The sequence below is a fragment of the Coregonus clupeaformis genome, chromosome 33 (genome assembly GCF_020615455.1).
Source record: "Coregonus clupeaformis isolate EN_2021a chromosome 33, ASM2061545v1, whole genome shotgun sequence".
NCBI classification, from domain to species: Eukaryota; Metazoa; Chordata; class Actinopteri; order Salmoniformes; family Salmonidae; genus Coregonus; species Coregonus clupeaformis.
In genome coordinates, this window is record NC_059224.1 from 32,217,704 (window position 1) to 32,245,376 (window position 27,673).

General features: G+C 44.0%; 1 protein-coding gene across 1 annotated transcript in view; it reads right to left on the reverse strand.

The window, feature by feature from the left end:
* Window positions 1-17: 17 nt before the first annotated feature.
* LOC121548986 (mitogen-activated protein kinase kinase kinase 5-like) overlaps window positions 18-27,673 on the reverse strand; it is a 61,898-nt gene continuing 34,242 nt past the window's right edge. Inside the window, exons 7-30 of the mRNA XM_041860736.2 lie at window positions 21,132-21,302; window positions 20,350-20,462; window positions 19,272-19,431; window positions 18,129-18,282; window positions 17,806-17,913; window positions 17,539-17,591; window positions 16,697-16,792; window positions 16,313-16,394; window positions 15,607-15,740; window positions 14,391-14,518; window positions 13,249-13,385; window positions 12,590-12,695; window positions 11,503-11,660; window positions 9,828-10,005; window positions 9,629-9,649; window positions 9,222-9,399; window positions 8,219-8,387; window positions 7,774-7,965; window positions 6,666-6,771; window positions 2,043-2,286; window positions 1,608-1,720; window positions 677-789; window positions 303-379; window positions 18-172 (exon numbers count right to left, since the gene is read on the reverse strand). Coding sequence (XP_041716670.2) covers window positions 112-172; window positions 303-379; window positions 677-789; window positions 1,608-1,720; window positions 2,043-2,286; window positions 6,666-6,771; window positions 7,774-7,965; window positions 8,219-8,387; window positions 9,222-9,399; window positions 9,629-9,649; window positions 9,828-10,005; window positions 11,503-11,660; window positions 12,590-12,695; window positions 13,249-13,385; window positions 14,391-14,518; window positions 15,607-15,740; window positions 16,313-16,394; window positions 16,697-16,792; window positions 17,539-17,591; window positions 17,806-17,913; window positions 18,129-18,282; window positions 19,272-19,431; window positions 20,350-20,462; window positions 21,132-21,302 — 3,052 coding nt within the window. The 3' untranslated portion in view covers window positions 18-111. The remainder of the gene's footprint in view (window positions 173-302; window positions 380-676; window positions 790-1,607; window positions 1,721-2,042; window positions 2,287-6,665; window positions 6,772-7,773; window positions 7,966-8,218; window positions 8,388-9,221; window positions 9,400-9,628; window positions 9,650-9,827; window positions 10,006-11,502; window positions 11,661-12,589; window positions 12,696-13,248; window positions 13,386-14,390; window positions 14,519-15,606; window positions 15,741-16,312; window positions 16,395-16,696; window positions 16,793-17,538; window positions 17,592-17,805; window positions 17,914-18,128; window positions 18,283-19,271; window positions 19,432-20,349; window positions 20,463-21,131; window positions 21,303-27,673) is intronic.

Consider the following 27,673-nt stretch of genomic DNA (forward strand, 5'->3'; position numbering starts at 1 on the left):
ATAAATACTGAGATTAAAGTGCAGTGGTAAGAGTTGAGGAGAATACTCAGTTGTTGTTGTTGTGGTAAAGTTCCTGTACTGTAGCAGTGGCTAACGCCACACAAAGGCTCCTCACGCTGGCTTCTCTCTGTAGTCTGTGATGGCCTTCCATAGCTTACACAGGATTCCACCTCTGAGGAGGAAAACATGAGAAAGATAAAGACAGACTACTATCACAACGTACGATATTACAGGGTTTCAATCAGGTCATTGACATGGCTGGGTATTTGACAGTGTAGGAGAGAATACTGTATGTTATATACCTTAATCTCAAACTCTTCAGGTCATCTCTCGTCACATAGTGGAGAAGGTCATCCAACGTGTAATCCTCGGTCAAAATCTACAAAATGGAAGATGGATCATGGGTAAAATCATTGGTACATGAAATAGATTAAGCTCGTGGCCAATAGATGGTGCTCAACTGTGTATCTGTTATAAAGGCTTTACACATACAGTATGCATATAGCCTACTATGCAATAATCAATCAAATATAAATCAAGCCATTAGTTTTAACAGCTTTACAACAACGCACACTGTAGTATAGTGCGAGAGGATTACGTGGGAGTGAGTTTGTTTACATAATGTACCCATTTAAAACAGATGTGGCCGGGGGAGGGGAACTGCCTCAGGACCTACCCTATCCATGGCGTCATCGTCAGCTCCATGGAGTTTCAGCCACTTGATAAGCTCTGGGTCCCCATGGTTCATAGTGGACTTGCTCCTTTGGCTCACTGATAATGTAGGCATATCTGTCACACACAAAAGTACATGTCCAACTATTAAAGGGGCAATCTGCAGTTGCTACATACATTTCAAATGTAATATTTATGATATGTACCCATTTAATCTTAACTTATAAATGCCTCATAAGCTTAGTTCAACTGTCGTACTACATCATAACCCAAAATAAAAGCTTGTTTTACTCCAATGTTTGTAAACAAATTGAATGTAAACAAACACTGTATAGCCTCAAAACATGGTTAAACTATAATTTTTATATCATGGATGGTCAGTCCTTGCATCCATAGCTCTGTCTATGAATTTGAGAGTGGATACATTTCTCCAGCCTTTTAACCAAAACAGTGGCGGGAAGTTCAATTTGTTATTGTTTCTACTGCGGATAGCCCCTTTAACATCAACCATGTATCATCCATATAACCAATCATATTAGACATAGCAAAGAATATGCATTGTCTATTTCCTGATGCATCTGTTGTACAAATATTTCCATTAGTTCTTTAAAAAGCAGTCTTTTTAATGCTCTTGTCCGTAGTGTATGTTGGGAGGTGTGTAGTGTTTGTTGGGATTTGTGTAGTGTTTGTTGGGAGGTGTGTAGTGTTTGTTGGGAGGTGTGTAGTGTTTGTTGGGAGGTGTGTAGTGTTTGTTGGGAGGTGTGTAGTGTTTGTTGGGAGGTGTGTAGTGTTTGTTGGGAGGTGTGTAGTGTATGTTGGGAGGTGTGTAGTGTATGTTGGGAGGTGTGTAGTGTATGTTGGGAGGTGTGTAGTGTTTGTTGGGAGGTGTGTAGTGTTTGTTGGGAGGTGTGTAGTGTATGTTGAGATGTGCTCACAGATGTGCTCTGAGCAGATCCTCAGTAGTTTGATCCCATCTTCCCTCTCGTCCAGGACCTGCTGGAGGATGGCCTGGTACTCTCTCTCCCTCTCCAGCAACTGCTCCATCAGCCTGGGGCGACACAGCAGGGAGAGAGGAGGGGGGGGAGACATCGGGTCATTCAATGAGGTAGCACAATACTACTAGACATGGCTACTGCAGGCACAACGATAGCTATGATGAAAGTAAACACATTTTCTCCTCTGTGTTGGGGTCTTTCTACATAACAGAATTCACATTGGTGAGGAAACAATGTGAAGCTACAGGCAATATCTGTTACTAATTCATCACAGATGTGGTGGTAATAGCAAAGGTTGTTCATGACTTCTTGGAATAAATCTCTGCTTTTGTGTCTGACAGTCGTTGTCATGGTTATGACCGCACAGCAACCCACCTGTTGGTTTCCAGCTTCATCTTGCCTAGTTCCATGGTGACAGAGCGCTGGGCATTATTGGATTCGTGTGAAACGGTGGAACTGAGTGTGCTCACGCCGGAAGTGGCGACAGTGTCGTCAGGGGCAGTGTTTGGAGGGGCTCTGCTCTGGTGGGCGGAGGTATCCTCAGGCTCCACGTCATCGTCAACGTTATCCTGGTCGGCTGGGTCACTCTCCGAGGCCAGGCTGAAGTGGGGCCTCAGCTCTGGGTAAGGACACATGATACATCATTACACTGTTACAGCAATACTAGCAATAGCATGAAAACTAGTTCATATGCAACAGCTAAACTGCACTTTGAAAAAGGGTAACATGAAACAAAGACAGCAACATCACAAGCCTCAAAAGATCAGTCTATGACTACAATAATATTTCAAATGCAATTGTTATAATGGCATCTGACTAGTAGATACAGTCATTCAATATTCTTGTTAAATGCAAATCTTTGTTCTCGTTTTGATGTATCACCATGGGGATTCGCCGGAACACCAAGTCTTGGAAGGACCTATCAAAAGCATCTGTTGGAGACAGACAGCTAGAGTGGCAAATAAGGTGAGCCTCTCACTTCCTTATAAGGAGCCACTTTCCCGCCCACTGGTCATTCTCGCTTCTCTTCCTTGCGAAGAGCATTGCTTTCTAGCTCTCCTCAGCACGACTGGATCCCTGTTTTCCTGCTTAACTGCTTACAAGCAAACCGAGCATAGGCCTTCAGACCCTTTTGAGATGTTGAGTACGGACCGAAAGGTTTTTGCTTGAGTAGAAATTCCTTTTATACTTCTCAGTCTCTGTTGAGACTCAGTTAGCCCACACTGTAAGGCTAACTTGGCTAGCTCGCTGAGAGGCAAGCTAACCTCACTAGCATTCCCTACCTGCAACATGGTAACATTGCTAGCTCCCTTCTGGATGTCTAGCTTAACCTACGTTCACCCATTTGTGTTAACTAGACCGACCGTCTCAGCCTCACGGCTCCTTCGGTCGCGGGACCACACTACCCGAAGGCTAACTCTACCCCCACATGGTTTCCTTCAGCCAGCACTGAGCTAGCTATGGCACACCTTCACCACAAGGTAGCTGCTAGCTAGCTATGGCCCCACTAGCTTCACGGCTATAGCGTTCTACTGTGCTCATTATCGCTAGTTATTAGCCGCAAGGCTTCTAACTAGCTAGCTTTTAACACCATTTACACAAGATACCTTTTGCTAGCCACCAGCCGCAAGGCTTCTAACTAGCCCAAGCCGTCTGCTCGTTGTTCTTTCAACAGGCGTTGCTTTTTCCTCCTAGCAAGCCTTGTTCCTCACAATGGCCACTGCTATCCCATCCCAGGAAGAGCCTAGCACTTGAACCCCCAGGTTTTTGTGCTTGCGGTTCCATGATTGCGAAGAAGGATTCCCACCCTCAATGCATCAATTGATTGGGAAAGGAACATACCCAAGAGGCGTTTGACGAACCTGAGTGCTGTGAGCACTGCAAACTGCTGACTAGGGCAGGTCAGAGGAGGAGGCTTAAATGAGCATCTATCTCAATAGCCCCTCGTTTCAGAGCCAACAGCGAAAGCTGAGGCTCAGCTCCCCATAACCGAGCCCAGTTGGGGCTATCATGGATAGACTCGACTCCCTCCACTCACTGTCTGACGATGTAGTGTCAGGGAAAGTGAGCTAGGGGGTGACGAGGATGACAATGAGATTAATCTCACATCTATCCTTGAGATAGCTAAGGAGATGGGGGCTAACGACCCGGTTCGCCTGCCCTCTCAGGCCCGCAGGTCTGACGGCCATGAGAGCAGTGAAGCCGCCCCCTACTCCATTGGAGTTTGGTGGCCGTCTCCCAAATGGTTGTCTCCCGTAGCGGCTCGGGACCGTTAAGGGACCTATACGACGGGAAGCGACTCCCATCTCATACAGCCCCGGTAAAACAACTGCTACCCGCGGTCCCAGCTTGCCTCAGGAAAGCTAAGAGCTCGTGGGACAAAACCCTCACTAGCAAGATTTTATGCTAGGGGCACTCCGAGCCTGGACATGCTCAACATGCAAAATATGGAGGAATCTGGGTTTGGCAACCCTCCCACGGTGGAGCCGTCACTGGCTTACCACCTCAGCCCCTCACGCCATGTTACTAACAACATCAGCACCTCACTCCCTAGAAAGACGGAGCGCTTTACTGCCTCCATTTTTCAGAAAACGTACAAGGCCTCGGCCCAAGCAATCGAAGCTCTCAATGTGACCTTTATTGTTGGTTTATCAGGCTGAGCTACTGGATGAGGTGGGGAAGCAACTGGAGCAGGACACCCAAGGCCAGATGCTTGGGAGATCTGTAGGATTACAGACCTAAATCTCAGTGCCTCCCATAGTGCCATTCAAGCCTGTGGTCGTACCATGAGCCTAGCAGTGGTGAGAGAAAGGGCACTTTGGCTGAGCTTATCCAGCTTAACAGACAAAGTAAAGGTGGACCTCCTGGATGCCCCAGTGACACCCAATGAGTTGTTCATGCGGCAGAAGCCTTCAACTTCTGCCTGCCCCGCAGACCCGGGCCCTGTGGCAGCCTGCTGGTTCCTGCATCTCGCCCCAACAATATTTGACATACAGCAGGGTTTTAAAGAGCCAAAGAGTTTGGTCTGCTTCGTGTTTACATTTTTGCCATGGAAAAAATATTGTGATACTGGTATCGTCACAGCCCTAGAAAATAGGGTGATGCCGTATGCTTTTCCTACTATGCTGCCTACCTTCCCTTTTCCATCAACACAGAGCAAGGGAATTGGGCCTCTACCTCATCTTCGGGCCCCTTGATGACCTGTGACTTTCCATCAGCAGTTACACCCGGCTCACGACCAGTCCTGGCAGCTATCGTAATGCAGGGTTTATAGCCTACTCTTGGAAGAGAGTGCCAGCCCCCTTATGCACTCTCTCTTTTTAAGGTTGTTGTGTTTTTCTTGGAGAAGTGGTATGACTTAACAGATTGTTCCTTCCTACACTTTCCATGGTCCTGTGCTTGTGTCATTGTTAAGGTCCTCTAGCCGCTTTATCAGTGTGCCAAGGCCCCAACAGTAATCCATAACTGTTATGTAGTTTCTAGGGGGGGGGGGCACGTCTCTAAGCCTTTAGCTAGTCCTGGGACATGTCTATTGTGCTTAAGATACTTTCACAGCAGCTACTAGCCACTGAGAAGCGTGGAGATGTAATATTGCTCCATCTTTCACTTTACTACTGCCCTTGGCATCCCTAAGCGCAGTGTTGGGAAGTAGTGAACTACATGTAGTTCAACTAGTAATTTAACTACATTTTGCAGTAGCTTGGTGGTAGTTGAACTGAATTCAAATCTAGCTACACTCTTTGAAAGAAAAGGTGCTATCTTGAACTTTTAAGGGTTCTTCGGCTGTCCTCATAGGAGAACCATTTGAATAACCTTTTTTGGTTCCTGGTAGAACCCTTTTGGGTTCCATGTGGTATCATTTTCACAGAGGGTTCTACATGGAACCCAAAATAGTTCTTCATGGAACCTTTTACATGGAACCAAAAAGGGTTTTACCTGGAACCAAAAAGGGTTTTCTTATGGGGACAGCCGAAGAACCCTTTTTGGAACCCTTTTTCCCCCCCAGAGTGTAGTATTCAGTAGTTAATTATTGTTTTGCCATGTAGTGGTGTAACTAACTGGAACCACACTGTAGGCAATCATTTCCTTTCTTTTTCAACATCAGATCTGGCTAATTCTCACTTGAAACATAGTTTTTGTGTTTATTAGGCTAAAATACACATTCTGTTAACATATGACCCTAAAGTGATCTATTCGTGTAGATTGTAGTATATGACATTTCCGATTTACATATGATAATTTTTCACGAAGTAGTTTGGATGTAGTGAACTACTTTTTAAAAGTAACTTTAGTTAAGTAAACTATATTTTTCTTAAGGGTAGCTTTAGTGCAGCTTAACTTCTTCCAGTGTGAAGTCAATGGTAAACTATATTTTCAGAGTAGCTTCCCCAACACTACCAGCCACTGTTTGCGCCCACAGTCTGCCCAGGGTTTTTTCAGGTTAATGTACCTAACGCCATACTTTGACCCAGGTCGACATTTTCTAATTGTTGCACCTTGCCTGTCGTCTTTCCTGTGGCATTGGCCCCCTTCGTTGTCCAGTTTGCACGTCTACTTGTATTGAACGAGAGCTCAGGCAAGGGTGTTATGCTCTTCGCTCATAGGGCCCTCTCTTACAGAGGTTACCTTTTGGGCACTGTTTTTGGGACATATCTCATTAAACAGAGGAAGAGAAGCATGCTTGAGAATGACCAGAGGGTGGGAGAGTGGCTCCTTATAAGGAAGTGAGGGGCTCACCTCATTTGCCACTACCTGTCTGTCTCCAACAGATGCTTTTGATAGGTCCTTCCGAGAGTTGGTGATCCTGGCGAATCCCCATAGTGATACATCTCACTCATATTTTCAGAGAACCAGAGTTACAAAAGTAACCTTAAGTTACGATTAAATTGGGGCTCTGTTCAAAGTCAAGTTCCTATCTTTAATTAACAAACAGTGTCCTGGGCCCTAGGGGGCATAATAACTCATTTAAAACTCTGCGGCTGGAGTCACTGCTATTACCTGGCACCAGGATGGTGATGGCAGTCTGCACCGCTTTACGGATGATATTGTCTAGGGCGAACATCCAGTGGGGCTTGATGTTGTGGTTTCGTAGTACTTTGTTTACCTGGAGACGCAGTGGCCACACACACACACACACACACACACACACACACACACACACACACACACACACACATACACACACACAATTAATAAACAGCTGATCCACACACACATACTGCACCTATGCATCCTCTACATGGTACATTAGTGGAAAGGACAACAGGCTTACATTGCGTGTGGTGGCTGCCTTGTAAGATGATTATATCCCCCTATATTTAGCCTATGGAACAAGCATTTCCCAGAAAAAAAGAGAGACTGACATTTATAAAAAGCCATGCATTCTGGAAAATCCAACTGTGAAAAACAAGTGTGCTTCGTGCATTGATAATAATCTGTTGCAGACAGCTTAGTGGTTAAGAGCGTTGTGCCAGTAACCGAAAGGTCGCTGGTTCTAATCTCCGAGCAGACTAGGTGAAAAATCTGTCGATGTGCCCTTGAGCAAGGCACTTAACCCTAATTGCTCATGTAAGTCGCTCTGGATAAGAGCGTCTGCTAAATGACTAAAACATTTTTTTTTTTTTAAATCTATAGACCAGAGCTGGTTTCATATGTATCCACTAGGGGGCATCAGAGCTCATTATTGACAGAGAGCGTTACGTAATACTTCTTGCAAATCTGACAGGCTGCTACAGGCAACAGTTCCATTTGCATAATTGTATTTGTGAGGCAGAGGGCAGAATCAGCCCCTTTACATGATGTGCAATTAAGCGGACAGATTTCCCTTTTATTACCTTTTCTTAAAGGTCAAAAGTGTTTCACAGTCAATTGTCTGATGTGTTTGTTCAAACTATGGCAGCATGGCGACATAATTCAGCTGTGAACAGTTCACAGAATCCCCCTTGAATCACACTTCAATGTCTCCAGAGCCTTTGGTCTATACAAGGACTATTTTAATTCCAAGCCATACACAGTGGATAAATAGACAATGGGATATTTTAATCATCATAGGCCATTTATAATGCTTATAGAGAGACCTACTAATAGGTGAAGAAAGAGCACTTACTGCGTCCTGGAACCCGAATAGCACCACCTGTAGTTGGCTGATGGCTGTGCTGTCAAAGTCTAGCTCCAGTTTGAGTTGGGAGAGGGTGTTGGCTATGATCTTCCTGTCCGTCATGCGCACAAAGTCCCCCAGACTGACCACCAGGGTGGAGATATGCTGATGTCTCAACTTGGTGTCGGATGTCTCAGAACCCTGCACACACACAGGAGAGGAGGATGGAGAGAAGGGGCGATGAGAGGAGGGTGAAGGAGAAGAGAGGAGTGCAGCTGATAAGAGGTTTGTTTTACTCTGAGACAGTCCCTCTTCTAACCTGTTCCCAGATCTGTTTGTGCTGTCTTGCCAACTCCTACTGTCATTGTCATGACAAGTGACACACAAGGGCAAAACAGAACTGGACCAAGGCCAACCCTTTCCCTGTCCACTACCAGACTAGATGCTAACTGACCTGTTTGAGAGCCTCCACGAGGTTGGCCACCACCTTGTCTCTGTCCTCAGTGAGGATGCGGTGCAGAGTGGCCCTCCTCTCGCTGTCCTTCCTCAGCATGAAGAACCCAGTGTCCTTCTCATCAGGAGACGGAGGAGCACTGTGGTCCTCAAAGTTCTCCACTGGGATACTGGTGGGGAACACAGGTTAGATTAGAGACCTCAGTGACATTTGTTTTAGAACATATTTGTATAAGAGAATAATAAAGTTCAAGTTGGTATACACTGTCCAACGAAATGCTTACTTGCAGGAAGGCACAATTTATAGTCAAATATTTACATGTGTTTTGGGGAAGGGGGGATTGGGGGGCAAGTGTTACCCATACACAAAAAATGTATGCACACATGACTGTAAGTCGCTTTGGATAAAAGCGTCTGCTAAATGGCATATTATTATTATTATTATTATTTAAAATGGTCCAGCATTTAGCAATAATAACAAGAGTCTGGTAGCAGCAGTTGTGATGTGTGTTTAGCATGAATGTGTGTGTGGATGAGTGTATATCTGTGTGGGTGTGTGGGTGTATGCGTGAGTGTGCTAAGGTGCGGAGAGAAAACACAGGTTGAACACAGATTAGATTAGAGAGACCTCAGTGAAAATGTTTTGACAACATATTTGTATTGGACAATAATAATGTTCACAAATATTACAGGATATTCTTTGGCAACCGTGGTATAAACATGATTTAATCTGGAACTAATGTACTCCACGGGTATACAACATACCAACGTTGTCCATTATGCCCAGATAATATACAGAGCGTCTGTCTTTGTCTCTTACCATAAGTTTCCTCCAGATTTGTGTTTTTCCAGAACTGTTTGTTGTCAGATTAATTGAGATGGTAGAGGTGCAGTGTTAGTGTGTTTTTGTGATCTCAAATCCAAAATTCTGGAGTAAAGAGCCACATTTAAAATGTTAGCTTCACTGTCCAAATACATATGGTGCTGACTGTATGTTGTGTTACCTAAGGAACAGGGAGCGGGTTCCTTTGACCTCCCGATCACTGTAACACTTGGTGCTGGGCTTAAAGATGAAGGGGTTGGTGTTGAGGTCGTTCTCAGGGGAGACGGAGCCGTACTCACTGCTGCTGCTGGTGTCCTCCACCACCACAGGCACTGGCAGGGAGATGCTGCGCAGGTACTCTGGAGGGCACAGAGACGGGTACAGGCACAGTTACAACACTGTTACACAAAGAAAAGCAGAGCAAACTACTTGTTAGGGACACTAGATGGAAATGACATTACAGTCCTACTTCTGTGAGGGTATCATCTCAGGGTAGGGTAGTCAACATGGTTAGCCTAATGTCGTTGGGCTCAGACTCAGTGTACTCTAAAGAGGAGGAAGCACGGACAGATGCTCAAATGGACTCACCTGAAACTGCAGGTGTCAGAGCTGAGGAGAAAAACAGAGATTTTTTATTCAATGATAAGTATGGATTGTGCAGAAACATAAAACAGAGATAAAAAGTATCTAAAACAAAGGATCTAGAAGCAATTGTCTATCTATTCAGATATCTCTATATTCTACTAACTACTGCACTGATTGACCAGTGAAGCATTGTCCTAGCTACCTGTGAAGCTGCTCTTGCCCCTTTTCTTGCGGCTGGTGACGGTGAGGAACTCATCGGTGAGCAGGTGCAGGGCGGTGGCCCTCTGGTCGGGGTCGGGCTCAAAGCAGCGCAGGATGAAGGCCTTGGCCTCCATGGACATGGAATCTGGGATCTCAGGGTGGATCTTGAACATGCCGACCTGTCGCCAAGATAAAACAGCACAGTCATGCTTGAGGTAAGAACCTGCAGCTGCAGCAAAGTCACGATACAGCACTAAGTCAAGTGACCTAGCCAAGTCATTCTAGATCTAAGGGCCTAACTTGCAGATAAACTTGCAAGATAAAACCCAGTCATGTTAGATCTAAGGGCCTAACCTGCAGCTACAGCCAAGATAAAACCCAGTCATGTTAGATCTAAGGGCCTAACCTGAATTCAAAACACAGAGCTAAGTTGAGTGACCTAACCAAATCACCCAGCCAAGTCATGCTAAAGATAAGAGCATACAGGACCAAGGGGACCTCAGAGAGGGCAGTCACTTAGAAGAAAGTCAGTAAGAGGAGAGTTGGGTTGATTGAGGTGACTTTAGTTAATGGTGGGTAAACTGATCTCTTGTAACCCATAGCTCTGTGGCACTGTAACACTATGCAGGCGTGCTCATGCCATCACAGTACAGGAAGTCAATGCAACAGTGAAGGACGAATGCGGTAGCACTTCTGATAATAGGCACTCTAGAAATTCCCAACATTGATCCGGAATGTCGGCTTGAGATTAGGAATGTAATGCCCCTCCCAGTGGAGACATTCCAAAATAATGTTTATTTGAGGATTGTTGCCAAATGTTCTCATCTGTACAACAGTATAGATGAGAAATTACTCTAAATGGTCGTTTCTCATGTAAGCCATTGCGTAGAAAGATGACAGTGTTAGTAAAAGCATTGAGCAATGATGAGATTGCACTTTAAGTCACACAGGATGAGACAGACAGAATAGCTGCTGAATGTCGTTTAATAGGTGGTTACATGTGTTACATTACAGATCTATACAATCTGGTACGGAAAAGTGGTTTATAAACACTGGAAAATGCACATTACGACGTGTGAATGCACAGCAATTTACTACTGTAATTCAATTAAAATGCATGGAAATGTCCATGCTTCTGGCCTGCATTCAACATGATCTCCATCACGCTCCACAGACCACCCAGTTGGATCATTAGCTTCAGTTTTTAATAGACTACATATGCCCAGACATAGCCTTTGTGCTATTGCTGATGAGGGTAACACTTAAAATTTCCACTTTAGATGAATACATGTGGAAAAAGCTTGAGAAGGGCTCATTAGTGGAATGGACACTTAAAACACACAAAGGATAGACGGTACTGCACACAAATTCTATTTCTAGGTACTATGTCTAACCTGTAATTCAATCACTTGACAACTTGTTGGTACAAATGTGCCTAGAGGCATGTAAAGATAGCTATCTATTTCCGTATCTGACTCCACTACTGATAGAAATAGGTCAGCAAAACCATAAATCACAAAGAACAACAGAATGAGGTTAGACTCATCATTCAAAGCCTAATCATTTCGATAGTGCTACTAATACAATTTTAGCCAGCCAGAGAAAAACACCATTCATCCGGTGGAAAGTGAACTGAGGTCAATAAACTGAACATTAGTTGACCTCTGAACTCTGACCTTGAACATGGCGGCCTGTGGTTCCCCCAGCTCGTAGAAGGGTGGTTTCCCAGTGGCCATCTCAATGATGGTGCACCCAAGAGACCAGATGTCAGCAGGCTTGCCGTATCCTCGAGGGCCTTTATCTATGATCTCAGGGGCCATGTACTGTAGTGTCCCTGCAAAACAACAACACACCAAACAGACAGGAAATTATACAAATCATAGCTGCTAGTTACAAGTTGCATTTGTAGAATTTGCATATCAGGTCTGATACAAGCAAATCAGGTTTTAGGGAGGGTGAACTTTGGCTCTATAGTAACCTGGATGAGTCTAATTATAGCCTACTGTCAGAGGAGCTTTTATAGAGCTTTTAAAAGGTAAGCTAAGTGCTATGGTGAAACTGGGAGAGACACATTGGAGTACAATTTAAACAGGAGAAACTGACTGTACTGGAATGGTTTGAAGATGAAAAGGCGTATCTCTATGCTCCAATCAGCTGATCTTAACAAAAGAGGTCAAGCTGTGCTACCATTGGCTCCCACAATGTCAACACTGCCATAACCCTGGAACCCTGACCATAAACTCTCACCAAACAGCACTCTGAATAGAAACGTCAGGCTATTTTGAGATATATAATTTACAGCAGGGATCATCAACTAGATTCAGCCGCGGGCCGATTTTTTCTTGAGCGGATGTTCAGGGGGCTGGAACATATTTATAAATCATTTGTAGACCACAAATTGACCCAAAGAAGCCCAAACAGATATAATATTTGATTAAAACATAATAATCTCAAACCTTGCTTATGTTTGTATACGGCTACATATATCTCTCTATTATGCGTGCGAATACTTTGAAACAGATTTCCCAAATGAAAATCACTTGGAGCTGATTTGCTGGTGTTTTTACAAAAACAATTCTCAAGCACACAACACAACTAGTTTCTTTGGGACAAAACTAAAGTTATTGTAAACAGTGAGTGAGATCACTATGTGGGTTGATGGTCCAGCACATTTTCAAACATCCTGTTCCATCAAGGCATGTTTACATTGTAGGGAGGGGAAGGTTGGTAGTTCTAAACCCAGTCAGGCAGACCAGAACATACCAGTGAAAGTCTCAGTGCAGGGGTTGATCCCAGCCAGTCGTTTAGAGGTACCAAAGTCAGATATCTTCAGAACTCCACTATATGTGTTTATAAGCACATTATCACCCTGTGGATGTAAAGAGAACAGATGGGATGAGAAAAGAGCTCCATTCCAAGTAATCTCCATTCCTTAACCTTAACCCAAATGACTATGATAACAGCCTGGTAATCTAACGTATTTCCTAGAAGGCAATCAGCAACAGTTGTTACAGTGGGCTATATTCACAACCTCCAATCCAAAACAAGATTATTAACATTGATGTGAATGGCCGTTGAGGTCATTTTATTAGACACTATTGTTAAATGAGGCAGAATTTAGAGGCCTATCTTGTCCTGGGTGTAGGATGAAGAGTATGCTAACCTAAACAATTTTTTATATTATGGGATGGGAGTGTGCTCAGTGTGTTTTATTATGACTGAGACTGAGTTATGTCACATTAACCTTCCTGTAGGATGATAAGGGGAAGTATTTTTACCAGAGCCAGGCGCCACTTACAAATCAAATCATTTCTGTACCCCTGACATGAATGTGGCCTCCCTATTGGCCAGGCGCATACTGTACAATGGCCAATCAAAGGCTTTGAAATCGAGCAGCGGTAGAGGAAAAAGCCAAGGCTCACCTTGATGTCTCTGTGAGCGATCTGGTTGTCATGGAGATATTTGAGCCCCTCCAGGATCTGTCTGGTGTAGAAGCCGATGGTGGGTTCGTTGTTCTTCAGAGGGCCCCATTTAGACCTCAGCAAAGCAGACAGGCTTCCTGGATACAAACCACAGACCAAAGTACAATACATATCAATACATTCTGCTTCACTAGCAGCAGGACAGTAGTGGATTCAGTCCATTACATAACTCGGATAATAAACACTCACCTGACAGTTTATTAGGTACACCACCCCATTCACAAAAATGGTTAGCGCCTACAGACAGTGAGTCACGTGGCCGTGGCTTGCTATATAAAGCAGCCAGACGGGCATCAAGGCATTCAGTTACTGTTCGATTGAACATTAGAATGGGCAAATCGATTGACCTAAGTGACTTTGAGCGTGGTATGATCGACGGTACCAGGCACGGCGGATCCAGTATCTCAGAACGTCCGCCTTCCTGGGCTTTTCATGCACGACAGTGTCTAGGGTTTCCCGAGAATGGTGCGACAAACAAAAAACATCCAGTCAGCGGCAGTCCTGTGGGCGAAAACAGCTCGTTGATGAGAGAGGTCGAAGGAGAATGGCAAGAATCGTGCAAGCTAACAGGCGGGCCACAAAGAGACAAATAACGACGCAGTACAACAGTGGTGTGCAGAACGGCATCTCGGAACGCACAACTCGTCGATCCTTGTAACGGATGGGCTACTGCAGCAGACGACCACACTGGTTTCTACTCCTATCAGCTAAAAACAAGAAGAGCTGGCTCCAGTGGGCACGCGATCACCAACACTGGACAATTGAGGAATGGAAAAATACCGCATGGTCCGACGAATCCCGATTCCTGTTGCGTCATGCTGATGGCAGAGTCAGGATTTGGCGTTAGCAGCATGAGTCCATGGACCCATCCTGCCTAGTGTCAACTGTACAGGCTGGTGGCGGTAGTGTACCGCCGTCCAATCTGCAGGGACCAACATCCCTGTGGAACGTTTCCTACTTGTAAAATCCATGCCCCGAAGAATTCAGGCTGTTCTGGAGGCAAAGGGGGTCAGACCCAGTACCAAATGGGTGTACCTAATAAACTGTCCGGTGAGTGTATGTGTTTGTATTTGCCCTCTTACCTCCGGGAACCTGCTCCATGAAGATCTTGATAAAACCATTCTCGCTGATGGAGCCCAAGTACTGCACAATGTTCTTGTGCTTCAGGTGTTTGTGAAGAGCAATCTCCTCGTGGAGGGGCTGAGAGTACCTAGGACAGAACAGATTAAACATCCACTGATACATCTAATAAGGAAAAAGGACAGGATGATGTCTCCTCTCTCTCTCGTCTCTCTCCCCTCTCTCTCGCTCTAAAAAAAAAGACCAGGGCACTATGAGACAGGAAATTGCACTGTTGCACTTAGTATCTTGCAGTAACCTATCACAGAGAGAGATGTCAGAGTGACTCAGTCTCAGTCCAGTACACCATGGTCAGAGGACAAGGACCACAAGGACACAGACCAGCTGGCTACATATGAAATGTCACTCTACTGCAATCTTCTTCTAGAGAGAAATGTTCAAACTGAACACCATAAATAAGACTAAATACATTCTCCCTCAATCACACGGTTGGCTATTCTAGTGAGACACTTTTTCAATGTTTTTCCCCCCCGAGAGGATACTCCAGAGTTGCTTCTAAGTGATTCAGAATCATTCTTGACACCTTTGAGTCATCCCATGAGAGCCCTCTAATGCCTTGTGATGTGATGAGTGGAACAATGTATGACAGAGGAATCATCTGGGCTGATTGTGCTCTGAAGGGGTCCCATAATAAGACCGGAATAGGTGGAAAAATGAGCAGACCAGTAATGGTTGTGGAAGGCAGCGCAAGTGCTTGGTACACTAGTTGCTAGGCGACACTCTTCCCCACAATTATTTTCATTGCCCAGTCACTCAATCAGGTGTACGGTATATATAACACTTTGGTGTGCCAGGGAAAGGACACCACAGGAACGCAGAGCTAACACAGAGCACGACTTCAACAAGCATTTTGGCGCACCTTCGATCTGCCAATCAAATGATCACTCTCAGGAAACCCCTTTGGTTGTTGTGCTCTGAATAACCACTCACTCACTTTAAATAACGACACAGGGACCTGTTGCTATTCAACCTTCCATTAGCAAAGGGCCTCGTAAAAGACCGTAAAAGTGTCATGGATGCTTATTATGTCAACTACAGTAGCCTGTGTAATGACTTCATGTGTATCTGATCTGACAATACTTGTAAGGGAGAATGGTAGGAGCTGAGGATTTGTGGTAGGGTCTTTTTGGAGAAAGTCCACTTAACATGTTCACCTACCTGCTGTCTCTCTCCGGTATCTCCTTGATGGCCAGCCGCACCTGGTTGCTAAGGTCCCGGCCTGCATACACCACTCCAAACGTGCCTTTTCCCAGAACCACCCTCTCCCCGTGCTCATCATACTCATAGTCGTACTGAGGAGGAAATAATGTTAAAGATGACATTTTGTTGCATGTTAACTTCAAGGGCCATAACAATGCAGAGTTATAACAGGGTACAGTACATCTTAGAACAGGTGAGCCATAGAGTGAGAGTTGTTGCATGGTATTAACTAAGCAAAGAGTAATGTGAGTTTTACAAGGTGTGGCACAGATCAAACAGGGTTCAAAAACCAGTTGGGGTATCTGATCTGGGCCATGCTTGTGTTTGACTAGAAGAGGGTGTGACATTGTTTTGGGTAATTATTCACAGGCAATTTTTTTTTTTCATCGCACCACTGGGAGAACAGGTGACTAGAGGAGCAGGTGCTTTTCCTGCTCTACACTCTGATGGTCTCCATTGCAAAACATACAATGAACAGCATCTTCCCACTGTACATTGCCTCTATCTGGTTTTATATAGAATTGGAAAACAATCGGAGAGACAATCGCTGCTGACTACACCCTACACCTTTCATACATATTATGTACATCAGGTTAACCCTGTTGGAGACAATATAAATAAAATAATCTGTGTAGAAAATGAGTATTCCTCTCTTCTCCCTCACCTCTAGGGCATCAGTGTCACATTCCCCCTCATCTGGGCCTTTCCATGTTTCTTCTGCGATGCTGTTGACCAGATCACAGAACCTGCAACACACAGAGCACCCCAGATAACTTTTACCACACTTACAAATACGTCACAGGAGCAGTTGTGAAAGAACACTAAGCCCAGGCACCCTTTCATACACTCACAGTGTGAAAGCTCAATGAGAGAAAGACCAATCACACCAGCACTGACTCACTGAATCACACTGTGGAGCTAACAAGACTGGCTGGCTGTGCTTTGGTTATGCTCTGTGTAAATCTCTACAGTACAGTCACTTCCTTGGAGAGAGGCTCACATGCTGGTGAGACGGAGTGGTCACGGCACAGATAGAAGAGTGACAGACCTTTTGCAGTGCATCTCTGTGCAGAAATAGATCTGGAAGTCCTCTGAGTTGTTTAGCACGTACAGGAAGGCACTGCGCTCGTCAAACTTGGAAATACTGAGGAAGAGGAGTTGACAGTTAGAGACGAGATGGGGGAATTCACATGACATAGGACACTGGCATAGACTGGATGTCTGGGTGTAGCCATCATCCTCTGAGAAATCATTCCAGTAGTAGGTAACTGCAGAAGCTTTTCATTTTCACCAGAGCTGCAAAATAGTCTCTAACCACCAAACACTCTTCTTCATTCAAACACATACAACAAGTTACAGTAACTCGGACAGAATGAGCATAACTCAGAGCATTCCTTCCCACACACCCATTCACACTGTTGAGTCTCCACCAGTGTTCAGCTGAGCGAACAGGGATTCTAAGCCAGCTAACCGAGGCGAGGGCTGAGCAGAGTGGAGCAGAGCAGAGAATGAGTGGTTGTATTCAGCCCACCATGGCACACTGCTGCAGCAGAGGGAACTGCCATTGTCTCCTAGTGCACTGGAGGGTGAGTGGGCACCAAGTAAGATACGTTCCCTAGCAACATCTCACAGAGGCCCTCTAGAGTGGAAGATCAGTCGGCCTGTCTGTCTGCCATTGAATTATTTTGTGGAGGGGGAGGCAGGGAGGATGAAGGAGGGAGAGGCATGGGGGACCGTCTCTGACTAATATTGCCTTGAGAACCATGAGGCCACATTATCATCGGTTATGTTGTTGGCATAAGGGAAAGAGAAGGAGAGTCGAGAGCAGTGACCTTACTGCCCATATATTACAATGAATGTGTAGATCAGGACAGCTGTGAGATCACTAACCTGACACCCCGTACTGACATAGCGCTGAAGTTCCACTCATGGACCCCCCTGTGCTGTTAGAGATCAGAAAAACATGAACCTCAGAAAATATAATGATGACTGACACCTCAAAATGTAACTCTGATGACTTAGCAAAATGTGTCAGTGCAGAGAGAGAGACAGACATAGACAGACTTCTTTTCTGAGACACTTTCCAGTGGAAGAAAAATCACAAAGCAAAAGGCACAAGGCAGTTGTCAGACACTCTTCCTGTGATCAGTAACTGACCTTGTCATCAGGGGCAACATGCCAGATGGAGACAGTGTTCTCCTCCACATCATTGTTTATGGACAAGTAAGAAGGTTGATAGACTTTAGTGGGTTCCAATATCAACACCTGGAAAAGAGGACAACCAATCGAACCGAGACATTTCACAATAAAGCAGAGAAATAAACAGTCTAGGAACACTGCGTCAGTTGGTGCCATTGTTATGGTTTCTGTATGTACAGTATATGTCTAACTGTCAAGGTCAAGTCTGAACAGTGAAGAATGCCAGGAAGGAAGGCAGAGTGAGCATGGGGCTCAGTGGCAGTCACACCAGGGACACATACTGGGAAGCGGACAGATGAGACATCTTTCTTTGTGGCCTCCACCAGGAAGTCCATCCAGAAGTCCACCAGTTCCTGCTTGGGCTGCGGCTGCTCCACAGAGGGCTTTTTGAAGTGCTGGTAAATCAGGATGGTCTCCACGAGAGAGCTCAGATACCTGGGGTGCAGTCAACACAAACATTAGCTTGAAATACATTTTAAAGGCCATTGACTGCAGAAACAGAAAAGGCACTTAAACGGAGCAAAATCTGTTTGAATATGTTGTCAAAATCTTGAGCATAAAAGAAAATAGGCCACTGACTGACTACAGGGTTAAAGCCAAAAAAAACAATCCCATGACTAAAACATAAGGATCTCAGATTGATTGTCAGCGGGGCAAAGTCATGACCATGCTTTTATGGGAAAGAGGATCATTTTGTAAATGTATTCAACTTTGAGTTTGATCAATTCCAGTCATTTTCAAAATTGGAAATACATCTAAAAATCTAAAATATCAACAACAAAAAAGAATTCATATGACGGAAATCCATTGCAGTGACGGATAACTTTAACTCCTGTGACTACAAGAAAAGAAAGGACATTTAAATTGTGCAAAATAGGTTAAAATAAGTTGTCTACACTGAGTGTACAAAACATTAAAAACACCCCCCCCTCTACAAGATGTTGAAAGCGTTCCACAGGGATGCTAGCCCATGTTGACTCCAATGCTACCCACAGTTGTGCCAAGTTGGCTGGATCTCCTTTGGGTGGTGGACCATTCTTGATACACACGGGAAACTGTTGAGCATGAAAAACCCAACAGTGTTGCAGTTCTTGACACAAACCGGTGCGCCTGGCACCTACTACCATACCCCGTTTAAAGGCACTTAAATCTTTTGTCTTGCCCACTCACCCTCTGAATGGCACATATACACAATCCATGTCTCAATTGTCTCAAGGCTTAAAAATCCTTCTTTAACCTGTCTCCTCCCCTTTATCTACGCTGATTGAAATGGATTTAGAAGTGACATCAATAAGGGATCATAGCCTTCACCTGGATTCACCTGGTCAGTCTATGTCATGGAAAGAGCATGTTTTGTACACTCAGTGTATATGTTGATCTTTACATGTAAAAAAAATATATACGAAAACAGCACCCTCCCTCACCAGACGGGGGCCTTGAGTTTGAAGAGTTTCTCAGAGGCCTGTATGACCCTGGTGTTGTCACAGGCCAGGATGCTAGCCCCCAGGAAGAAGCCCACATCCCAGTAGCTCTGCAGCTTGTCCAGGCTTCCCTTCTTCCCCAGCAGGCTGCTCAGCTTCACTCCTGGAAAAGGAGAACAAGGTCAGGTCAGGGACAGAATGTAATAATATAAAAGGAAGATACTGAACACTGTTGAATGCTCCCAGAGTTTTATTGTGCAAGGTCTTTGTCAAGGTACATAATTTGCCATATCTTGTGTTCTTTTTTATACCGTGTGTTATTTCAAGGGTTTGGGAATGGGCTGGGCACTGTATAGCCTAGTAGCCTACCCTCATGTCAGGCATTTCACCTGAAATGTAGCTTGGAGGATCTCAATGCCCTCTGTGGATAAGTCTTAACATTCAATGTAGTTGGTTGCCATGTTGCTACTACATTGCAGAGTGATAATGGAACATGGTTGTTTTCGGCCTCGCTGAGGGAAGCTGCCACTACATGTTCTACTCATGTAGCCCGGGGCAGCGCAGAGTAGAGGAGGGTAGGAAAGGGGGCAGGGACTGGGAGGGGGCCCACGGCTGATTCCCAGGCCTGTCTGTCCTGTTTCTCACATTCCTGAGTTACTTTCTGAGCCTCAGATTTCACAGCAAACACAGAGGATTGGGAGCCAAACAGCACAAAACTCCCTTGCAAAAAATAAATAAATGGAAACGTCATTGTTATGTAAAATCGGATGTTTCATATTAACCCCCGCAGTAGAGTAGCAGACTCTCTGTTCACACCCAGACTACCTTTTATGGGACTGTCTCATCATAAGCAGGCTGTTCGTTTGAATGAGCAGTATCTGTCACATGAGTAGATACTGATCTCACACTTTATGACATGAGGGTAACTGCAGTGCAGGGAGAATGCAGATCAGTAACTTCATTATTATTAGTCATCAGCAGCTCTAATGAAAAACAGAATAGCAAGCCAAGTCCAATGCACCATCAGGCAGCTCAAGGCAAAACAGATATCAAGGAGAATAAAGTGTTAGTCAATACTTACCGACTTTGCGGAGCTCGAAGGAGGCGTCAAACTGGTGTCCCGCTGCCAGGAGTAGAACAGCGTAGTTGATGCCAGAGTGTAGTGTCGGCTCAGACTCAAACCCCTTCTTAAACCTGAGAGGAAGGACAGAGAAGCTGACTTAGAATCACCAATATCACACACAATGCTTCATTTTTAAATCTAACTTTATGCTCCTACAGTAATTTCTGATGTGTCCTTGGTGAGAACTTTAGAGTCTTGTCACTTCCTCCCTACTTTTGTAAAAAGCATCCAAAATAACTACAGCATTATTGAGCACGGTGCACAGAGGAACCATTTATTGCACAAAGCTTGACTCTCACAGACAAAAACCTCATTTACTTAATGAGCAATCTGTTCCACTGAGGGAATGAGTGTGAATAACATGAAAAGGCTCTCCAAAGATGTCATCTGGGTTGGAACAGAGGACATGGACAGCCCAATGGGGAGTTATTCTAACGAGATGCCATAAAATTGGCCTGATGAGAGACATAACCATTCCAGGAAGACTGCAGGTATCTTTAGAATATCACTGGTGCTGCTGTTTCAAATCAGCTACTTTCAGAATAACCTGCAGGCTCTTTGCTCTGAGTCAGATGACACTGCTGGCCGTTAGCTGTAGTTGAGAGGTGGAGGACTTCTCTTTCTCTACTTCTCTAGCTGGGGAGGAGTGAGTGAGAGGTTTGTAATTACCCTCATCAGCAGCCAGGCTCTCACCAGTGTGTGTGTGTGTGTGTGTGTGTGTGTGTGTGTGTGGCTCTCACCAGGCCGTGCCACTGTCCCTGCTCTTGGTATCAGTGAAGTGGGACTCCAGGAACATGTCCTTGTAGATGCGTCCCACCAGGCAGTAGATGTCTGAGGCCACCTGGTCGTCAGACTCCACCAGGGGCAGCATAATGTCCAGGGCCTTCTGACGGTCCCCCGGGAGGTTCCTCCTGAACAACAAATCAGAGGGAATAACCAATGGTCAGAGACAGGGGGCGAGTCCCAAATGGCACCCTATTTCATTTATAGTGAACTACTTTTGAACAGGGTATAGTGGACTACAGTAATTATTCTTACCTCTTGACTTATTCCACATTTTCTTGTGTTACAGCCTGAATTCAAAACTCACCCATTTACACACAATACCCGTAATGACAAAGTGAAAGTGAATTTTGAAAATGTATTGAAAATTAAATACAGAAATATCTCATTTACAAAAGTATGTGGACACCCCTCCAAAAATGGTGGATTCGGGTATTTCAGACACACCCGTTGCAGACAAATGTATAAAACTGAGCACAAAGCCATGCAATCTCTATAGACAAAAATTGGCAGTAGAATGGCCTTACTGAAGAACTCAGTGACTTTCAACGTGGCACCTTCATAGGATGCCACCTTTCCAAAAAGTAAGTTTGTCAAATTTCTGCACTGCTAGAGCTGCCCCGATCAACTGTAAGTGTTGTTATTGTGAAGTGGAAATGTCTAGGAGCAACAATGGCTCAGCCGCGAATTGGTAGGCCACACAAGCTCACATAACGGGACCGCTGAGTGCTGAAGCACCTAAGAAATCATCTGTCCTCAGTTGCAACACTCACTACCGAGTTCCAAACTGCCTCTGGAAGCAATGTCAGCACAATAACTGTTTGTCGGGAGCTTCATGAAATGGGACGGACGAATCTGGGTTTGGCGGATGCCAGGAGAACGCTACCTGCCCCAATGCATAGTGCCAACTGTAAAGTTTGGTGGAGGAGGAATTACAGTGGCTTGCGAAAGTATTCACCCCCCTTGGCATTTTTCCTATTTTGTTGCCTTACAACCTGGAATTAAAATAGATTTTTGGGAGGTTTGTATCATTTGATTTACACAACATGCCTACCACTTTGAAGATGCAAAATATTTGTTATTGTGAAACAAACAAGAAATAAGACAAAAAAAACTGGAAACTTGAGCGTGCATAACTATTCACGCCCCCCAAAGTCAATACTTTGTAGAGCCACCTTTTGCAGCAATTACAGCTGCAAGTGTCTTGGCGTATGTCTCTATAAGCTTGGCACATCTAGCCACTGGGATTTTTGCCCATTCTTCAAGGCAAAACTGCTCCAGCTCCTTCAAGTTGGATGGGTTCCGCTGGTGTACAGCAATCTTTAAGTCATACCACAGATTCTCAATTGGATTGAGGTCTGGGCTTTGACTAGGCCATTCCAAGACATGTAAATGTTTCCCCTTAAACCACTCAAGTGTTGCTTTAGCAGTATGCTTAGGGTCATTGTCCTGCTGGAATCTCTGTCTGTCTATAATCTCCGGAAGACTGAAACAGGTTTCCCTCAAGAATTTACTTGTATTTAGCGCCATCCATCATTCCTTCAATTCTGACCAGTTTCCCAGTCCCTGCCGATGAAAAACATCCCCACAGCATGATGCTGCCACCACCATGCTTCACTGTGGGGATGGTGTTCTCGGGGTGATGAGAGGTGTTGTGTTTGCGCCAGACATAGCGTTTTCCTTGATGGCCAAAAAGCTCAATTTTAGTCTCATCTGACCAGAGTACCTTCTTCCATATGTTTGGGGAGTATCCCACATGCCTTTTGGCGAACACCAAACGTGTTTGCTTATTTTTTTCTTTAAGCAATGGCTTTTTTCTGGCCACTCTTCCGTAAAGCCCAGCTCTGTGGAGTGTATGGCTTAAAGTGGTCCTATGGACAGATACTCCAATCTCCACTGTGGAGCTTTGCAGCTCCTTCAAGGTTATCTTTGGTCTCTTTGTTGCCTCTCTGATTAATTTCTTCCTTGCCTCGTCCGTGAGTTTTGGTGGGCGGCTCTCTCTTGGCAGGTTTGTTGTGGTGCCATATTATTTCAATTTTTTAATAATGGATTTAATGGTGCTCCGTGGGATGGTCAAAGTTTCTGATATTTTTTTATAACCCAACCCTGATCTGTACTTCTCCACAACTTTGTCCCTGACCTGTTTAGAGAGCTCCTTGGTCTTCATTGTGCTGCTTGCTTGGTGGTGCCCCTTGCTTAGTGGTGTTGCAGACTCTGGGGCCTTTCAGTACAGGTGTATATATACTGAGATCATGTGACCGATCATGTGACACTTAAATTGCACACAGGTGGACTTTATTTAACTAATTATGTGACTTCTGAATGTAATTGGTTGCACCAGATCTTATTTAGGGGCTTCATAGCAAAGGGGGTGAATACATATGCACGCACAACTTTTCCGTTATTGATTTTTTAGAATTATTTTTTTAATTTCACTTCACCAATTTGGACTATTTTGTGTATGTCCATTACATGAAATCCAAATAAAAATCAATTTAAATTACAGGTTGTAATGCAACAAAATAGGAAAAACGACAAGGGGGATGAATACTTTTGCAAGGCACTGTATGGTCTGGGGCTTCTTTTCATGGTTCGGGCTAGTTCCAGTGAAGGGAAATCTTAACGCTACAGCATACAATGACATTCTAGACAATTCTGTGCTTCCAACTTTGTGGCAACAGTTTGGGGAAGGCCCTTTCCTGTTTCAGCATGACAATGCCCCCGTGCACAAAGCGAGGTCCATACAGAAATGGTTTGTCGAGATCGGTGTGGAAGAACTTGACTGGCCTGCACAGAGCCCTGACCTTAACCCCACCGAACGCCTTTGGGATGAATTGGAGCACCGACTGCCAGCCAGGCCTAATCGCCGAACATCAGTGCCCGACCTCACTAATGCTCTTGTGGCTGAATGGGAGCAAGTCCCTGCAGCAATGTTCTAACATCTAGTGGAAAGCCTTCCCAGGAGAGTGGAGGCTGTTATAGCAGCAAAGGGGGTCCAACTCCATTTTAATGACCATGATTTTAGAATGAGATGTTCGATGAGCATACTTTTGGTCATGTAGTGTAAGTATTCACACCCCTGAGTCAATACATGTTAGAATACACTTTGGCAGCGATTACAGCTGTGTGTCTCAAAGAACTTTGCACACCTGGATTGTACAATACTTGCACTTTATTATTAAAAAATATATCTATAAATTATTCAACTCTGTCAAGTTGATTGTTGATAATTTCTAGACAGCCATTTTCAAGTCTTGCAATAGATTTTCGAGCCAATTTAAGTTAAAACTGTAACTAGGCCACTCAGGAATATTCAATGTCATCTTGGTAAGCAACTCCAGTGTATATTTGGCCTTGTATTTTAGGTTATTGTCCTGCTGAAAGGTGAATTTGTCTCCCAGTGTTTGTTGGAAAGCAGACTGAACCAGCTTTTCCTCTAGGATTTTGCCTGTGCTTAGCTCTATTCCGTTTCTTTTATCCTAAACAACTCGCTAGTCCTTGCCTATGACGAGCATACCCATAACATGATGCAGCCACCACCATTCTTGAAAATATGAAGAGTGGTACTCAGTGATGTGTTGTGTTGGATTTGTCCCAAACATAACGCTTTGTATTCAGGACATTTCTTTGACAAAATGTTTTCAGTTTTACTTTAGTACCTTACTGCAAACAGGATGCATGTTTTGGAATATTTGTATTATGTACAGGCTTCCTTCTTTTCACTCTGTCATTTAGGTTAGTATTGTGGAGTAACTACAATGTTGTTGATCCATCCTCAGTTTTCTCCTATCACAGCCATTAAACTCTGTAACGGTTTTAAAGTCAACATTGGCCTCACAGTGAAATCCCTGAACGGTTTACTTCCTCTCCAGAGTTAGGAAGGACACCTGTATCTTTGTAGTGACTGGGTGTATTGATACACCATCCAAAGTGTAATTAACAACTTCACCATGCTGAAAAGGAATATCAATGTCTGTTTTTTACCAATAGCTGCCCTTCTTTGCGAGGCATTTGAAAACCTCCCTGGTCTTTGTAGTTTAATCTGTGTTTGAAATTCACTGCTCGACTATGGGACCTTACAGATAATTGTATGTGTGGGGTACAGAGATGAGGCAGTCATTCAAAAATCATGCTAAACACTATTATTGCACACAAAGTGAGTCCATGCAACTTATTATGTGACTTGTTAATACCTGCAGTCAAATGACCAAATCACCCTCTTGTGGGTGGAATGTTAATAATATTTTTTATAATTTCATAATGAATAAAGTTAATTTTTTAAAGCACAGAAAGTCCAGTGTTTCTATGTCAAACAGTTTTGTTATATTTCAGTCTTCTGCGATGTACTGTATATAAAGTGTCATATTGCAATCTCAAAATGTCATACATTTCAACTCTATATCTGACATGGTACAGGTGTCTTCTTTTCTTAAAGTCCATAACCATGTGTGTGAGGTGTATAGTTTTGTTTCAAAGTAGATTTGTTTAAGACTACCAAGAAACACTCTGTGTGACCCTGATTTAACCCATTGCATAAAAGGTTAAGCAAATTTGTACTCCTGAACTTATTTAGGCTTGCTTGCCATAACAAAGGGGTTGAATACTTATTGACTCAAGACATTTCACCTTTTCATTTTTAATTAATTTGCAAACATTTCTAAAAACATAATTCCACTTTGACATTATGGGGTATTGTGTGTAAGCTAGTGACACAAAATCTCAATGTAATCAATTTTAAATTCATGCTGTAACACAAGAAAATGTGGAAAAAGTCAAGGGGTGTGAATACTTTCTGAAGGCACTGTATTTAGGGAACAGGGTGCCATCAATCGGCAAGGATAGTGCATAAAGGAAGGATGTTAAAATTACCATGTACTATTCCCAAGGTACCTTCAAATTCTTCCTTCTCTAAGGTAGGCCCTACCTTCATTTGGGCGATTTTGAGTCAGCATCCAATGTAGACCTATCAAAGATTTTAGAATATACTGACTTCGCCTCTTCCTCTGGTTGTTTCCTTAGGTAGGATATCTATGGAAGCCACAATTATTATTTAAAAAAAATTATACTAACAAAAAATGTAGAGATACAGTATTAACTCGAAATTTAGAGATACGTAATTCCACATTTTGAAATCCTAAGTAAACATTTTGAGATACAAACTTGTAATTCTGAGATATGCAAGTAAAAATGTTGATACACCTAAGTAAAAATGTTTAGATACTAATCCGAAATTTGGAGATAGTAGGCCGTACTAATAGGATATGTTTCTTCATTTGTAGCATTGTGTGGTGATTTCAAAGATGGCACAACAAGTCCCAGAGTGGTCGGGTGAATTATTTTTTCCTAGGGCACAAACTTTTTTTTTCCTAGGGCTAACTTAACCAGGTAAAAGTCTAGTGTAGGTGTAGAGTATGACATAGTGATTAATCAGTTGTAAAATGGTTTTATACAGTGGGAAGAACAAGTATTTGATACACTGCCGATTTTGCAGGTTTTCCTACTTACAAAGCATGTAGAGGTCTGTAATTTTTATCATAGGTACACTTCAACTGTGAGAGAAGGAATCTAAAACAAAAATCCAGAAAATCACATTGTATGATTTTTAAGTAATTAATTTGCATTTTATTGTATGACATAAGTATTTGATCACCTACCAACCAGTAAAAATTCCGGCTCTCACAGACCTGTTAGTTTTTCTTTAAGAAGCCCTCCTGTTCTCCACTCATTACCTGTATTAACTGCACCTGTTTGAACTCTTTACCTGTATAAAAGACACCTGTCCACACACTCAATCAAACAGACTCCAACCTCTCCACAATGGCCAAGACCAGAGAGCTGTGTAAGGACATCAGGGATAAAATTGTAGACCTGCACAAGGCTGGGATGGGCTACAGGACAATAGGCAAGCAGCTTGGTGAGAAGGCAACAACTGTTGGTGCAATTATTAGAAAATGGAAGAAGTTCAAGATGACGGTCAATCACCCTCGGTCTGGGGCTCCATGTAAGATCTCACCTCATGGGGCATCAATGATCATGAGGAAGGTGAAGGATCAGCCCAGAACTACACGGCAGGACCTGGTCAATGACCTGAAGAGAGCTGGGACCACAGTCTCAAAGAAAACCCTTAGTAACACACTACGCCGTCATGGATAAAAATCCTGCAGCGCACACAAGGTCCCCCTGAACAAGCCAGCGCATGTCCAGACCCGTCTGAAGTTTGCCAATGATCATCTGGATGATCCAGAGGAGGAATGGGAGAAGCTCATGTGGTCTGATGAGACAAAAATAGAGCTTTTTGGTCTAAACTCCACTCGCCGTGTTTGGAGGAAGAAGAAGGATGAGTACAACCCCAAGAACACCATCCCAACCGTGAAGCATGGAGGTGGAAACATCATTCTTTGGGGATGGACGACTGCACCGTATTGAGGGGAGGATGGATGGGGCCATGTATCGCGAGATCTTGGCCAACAACCTCCTTCCCTCAGTAAGAGCATTGAAG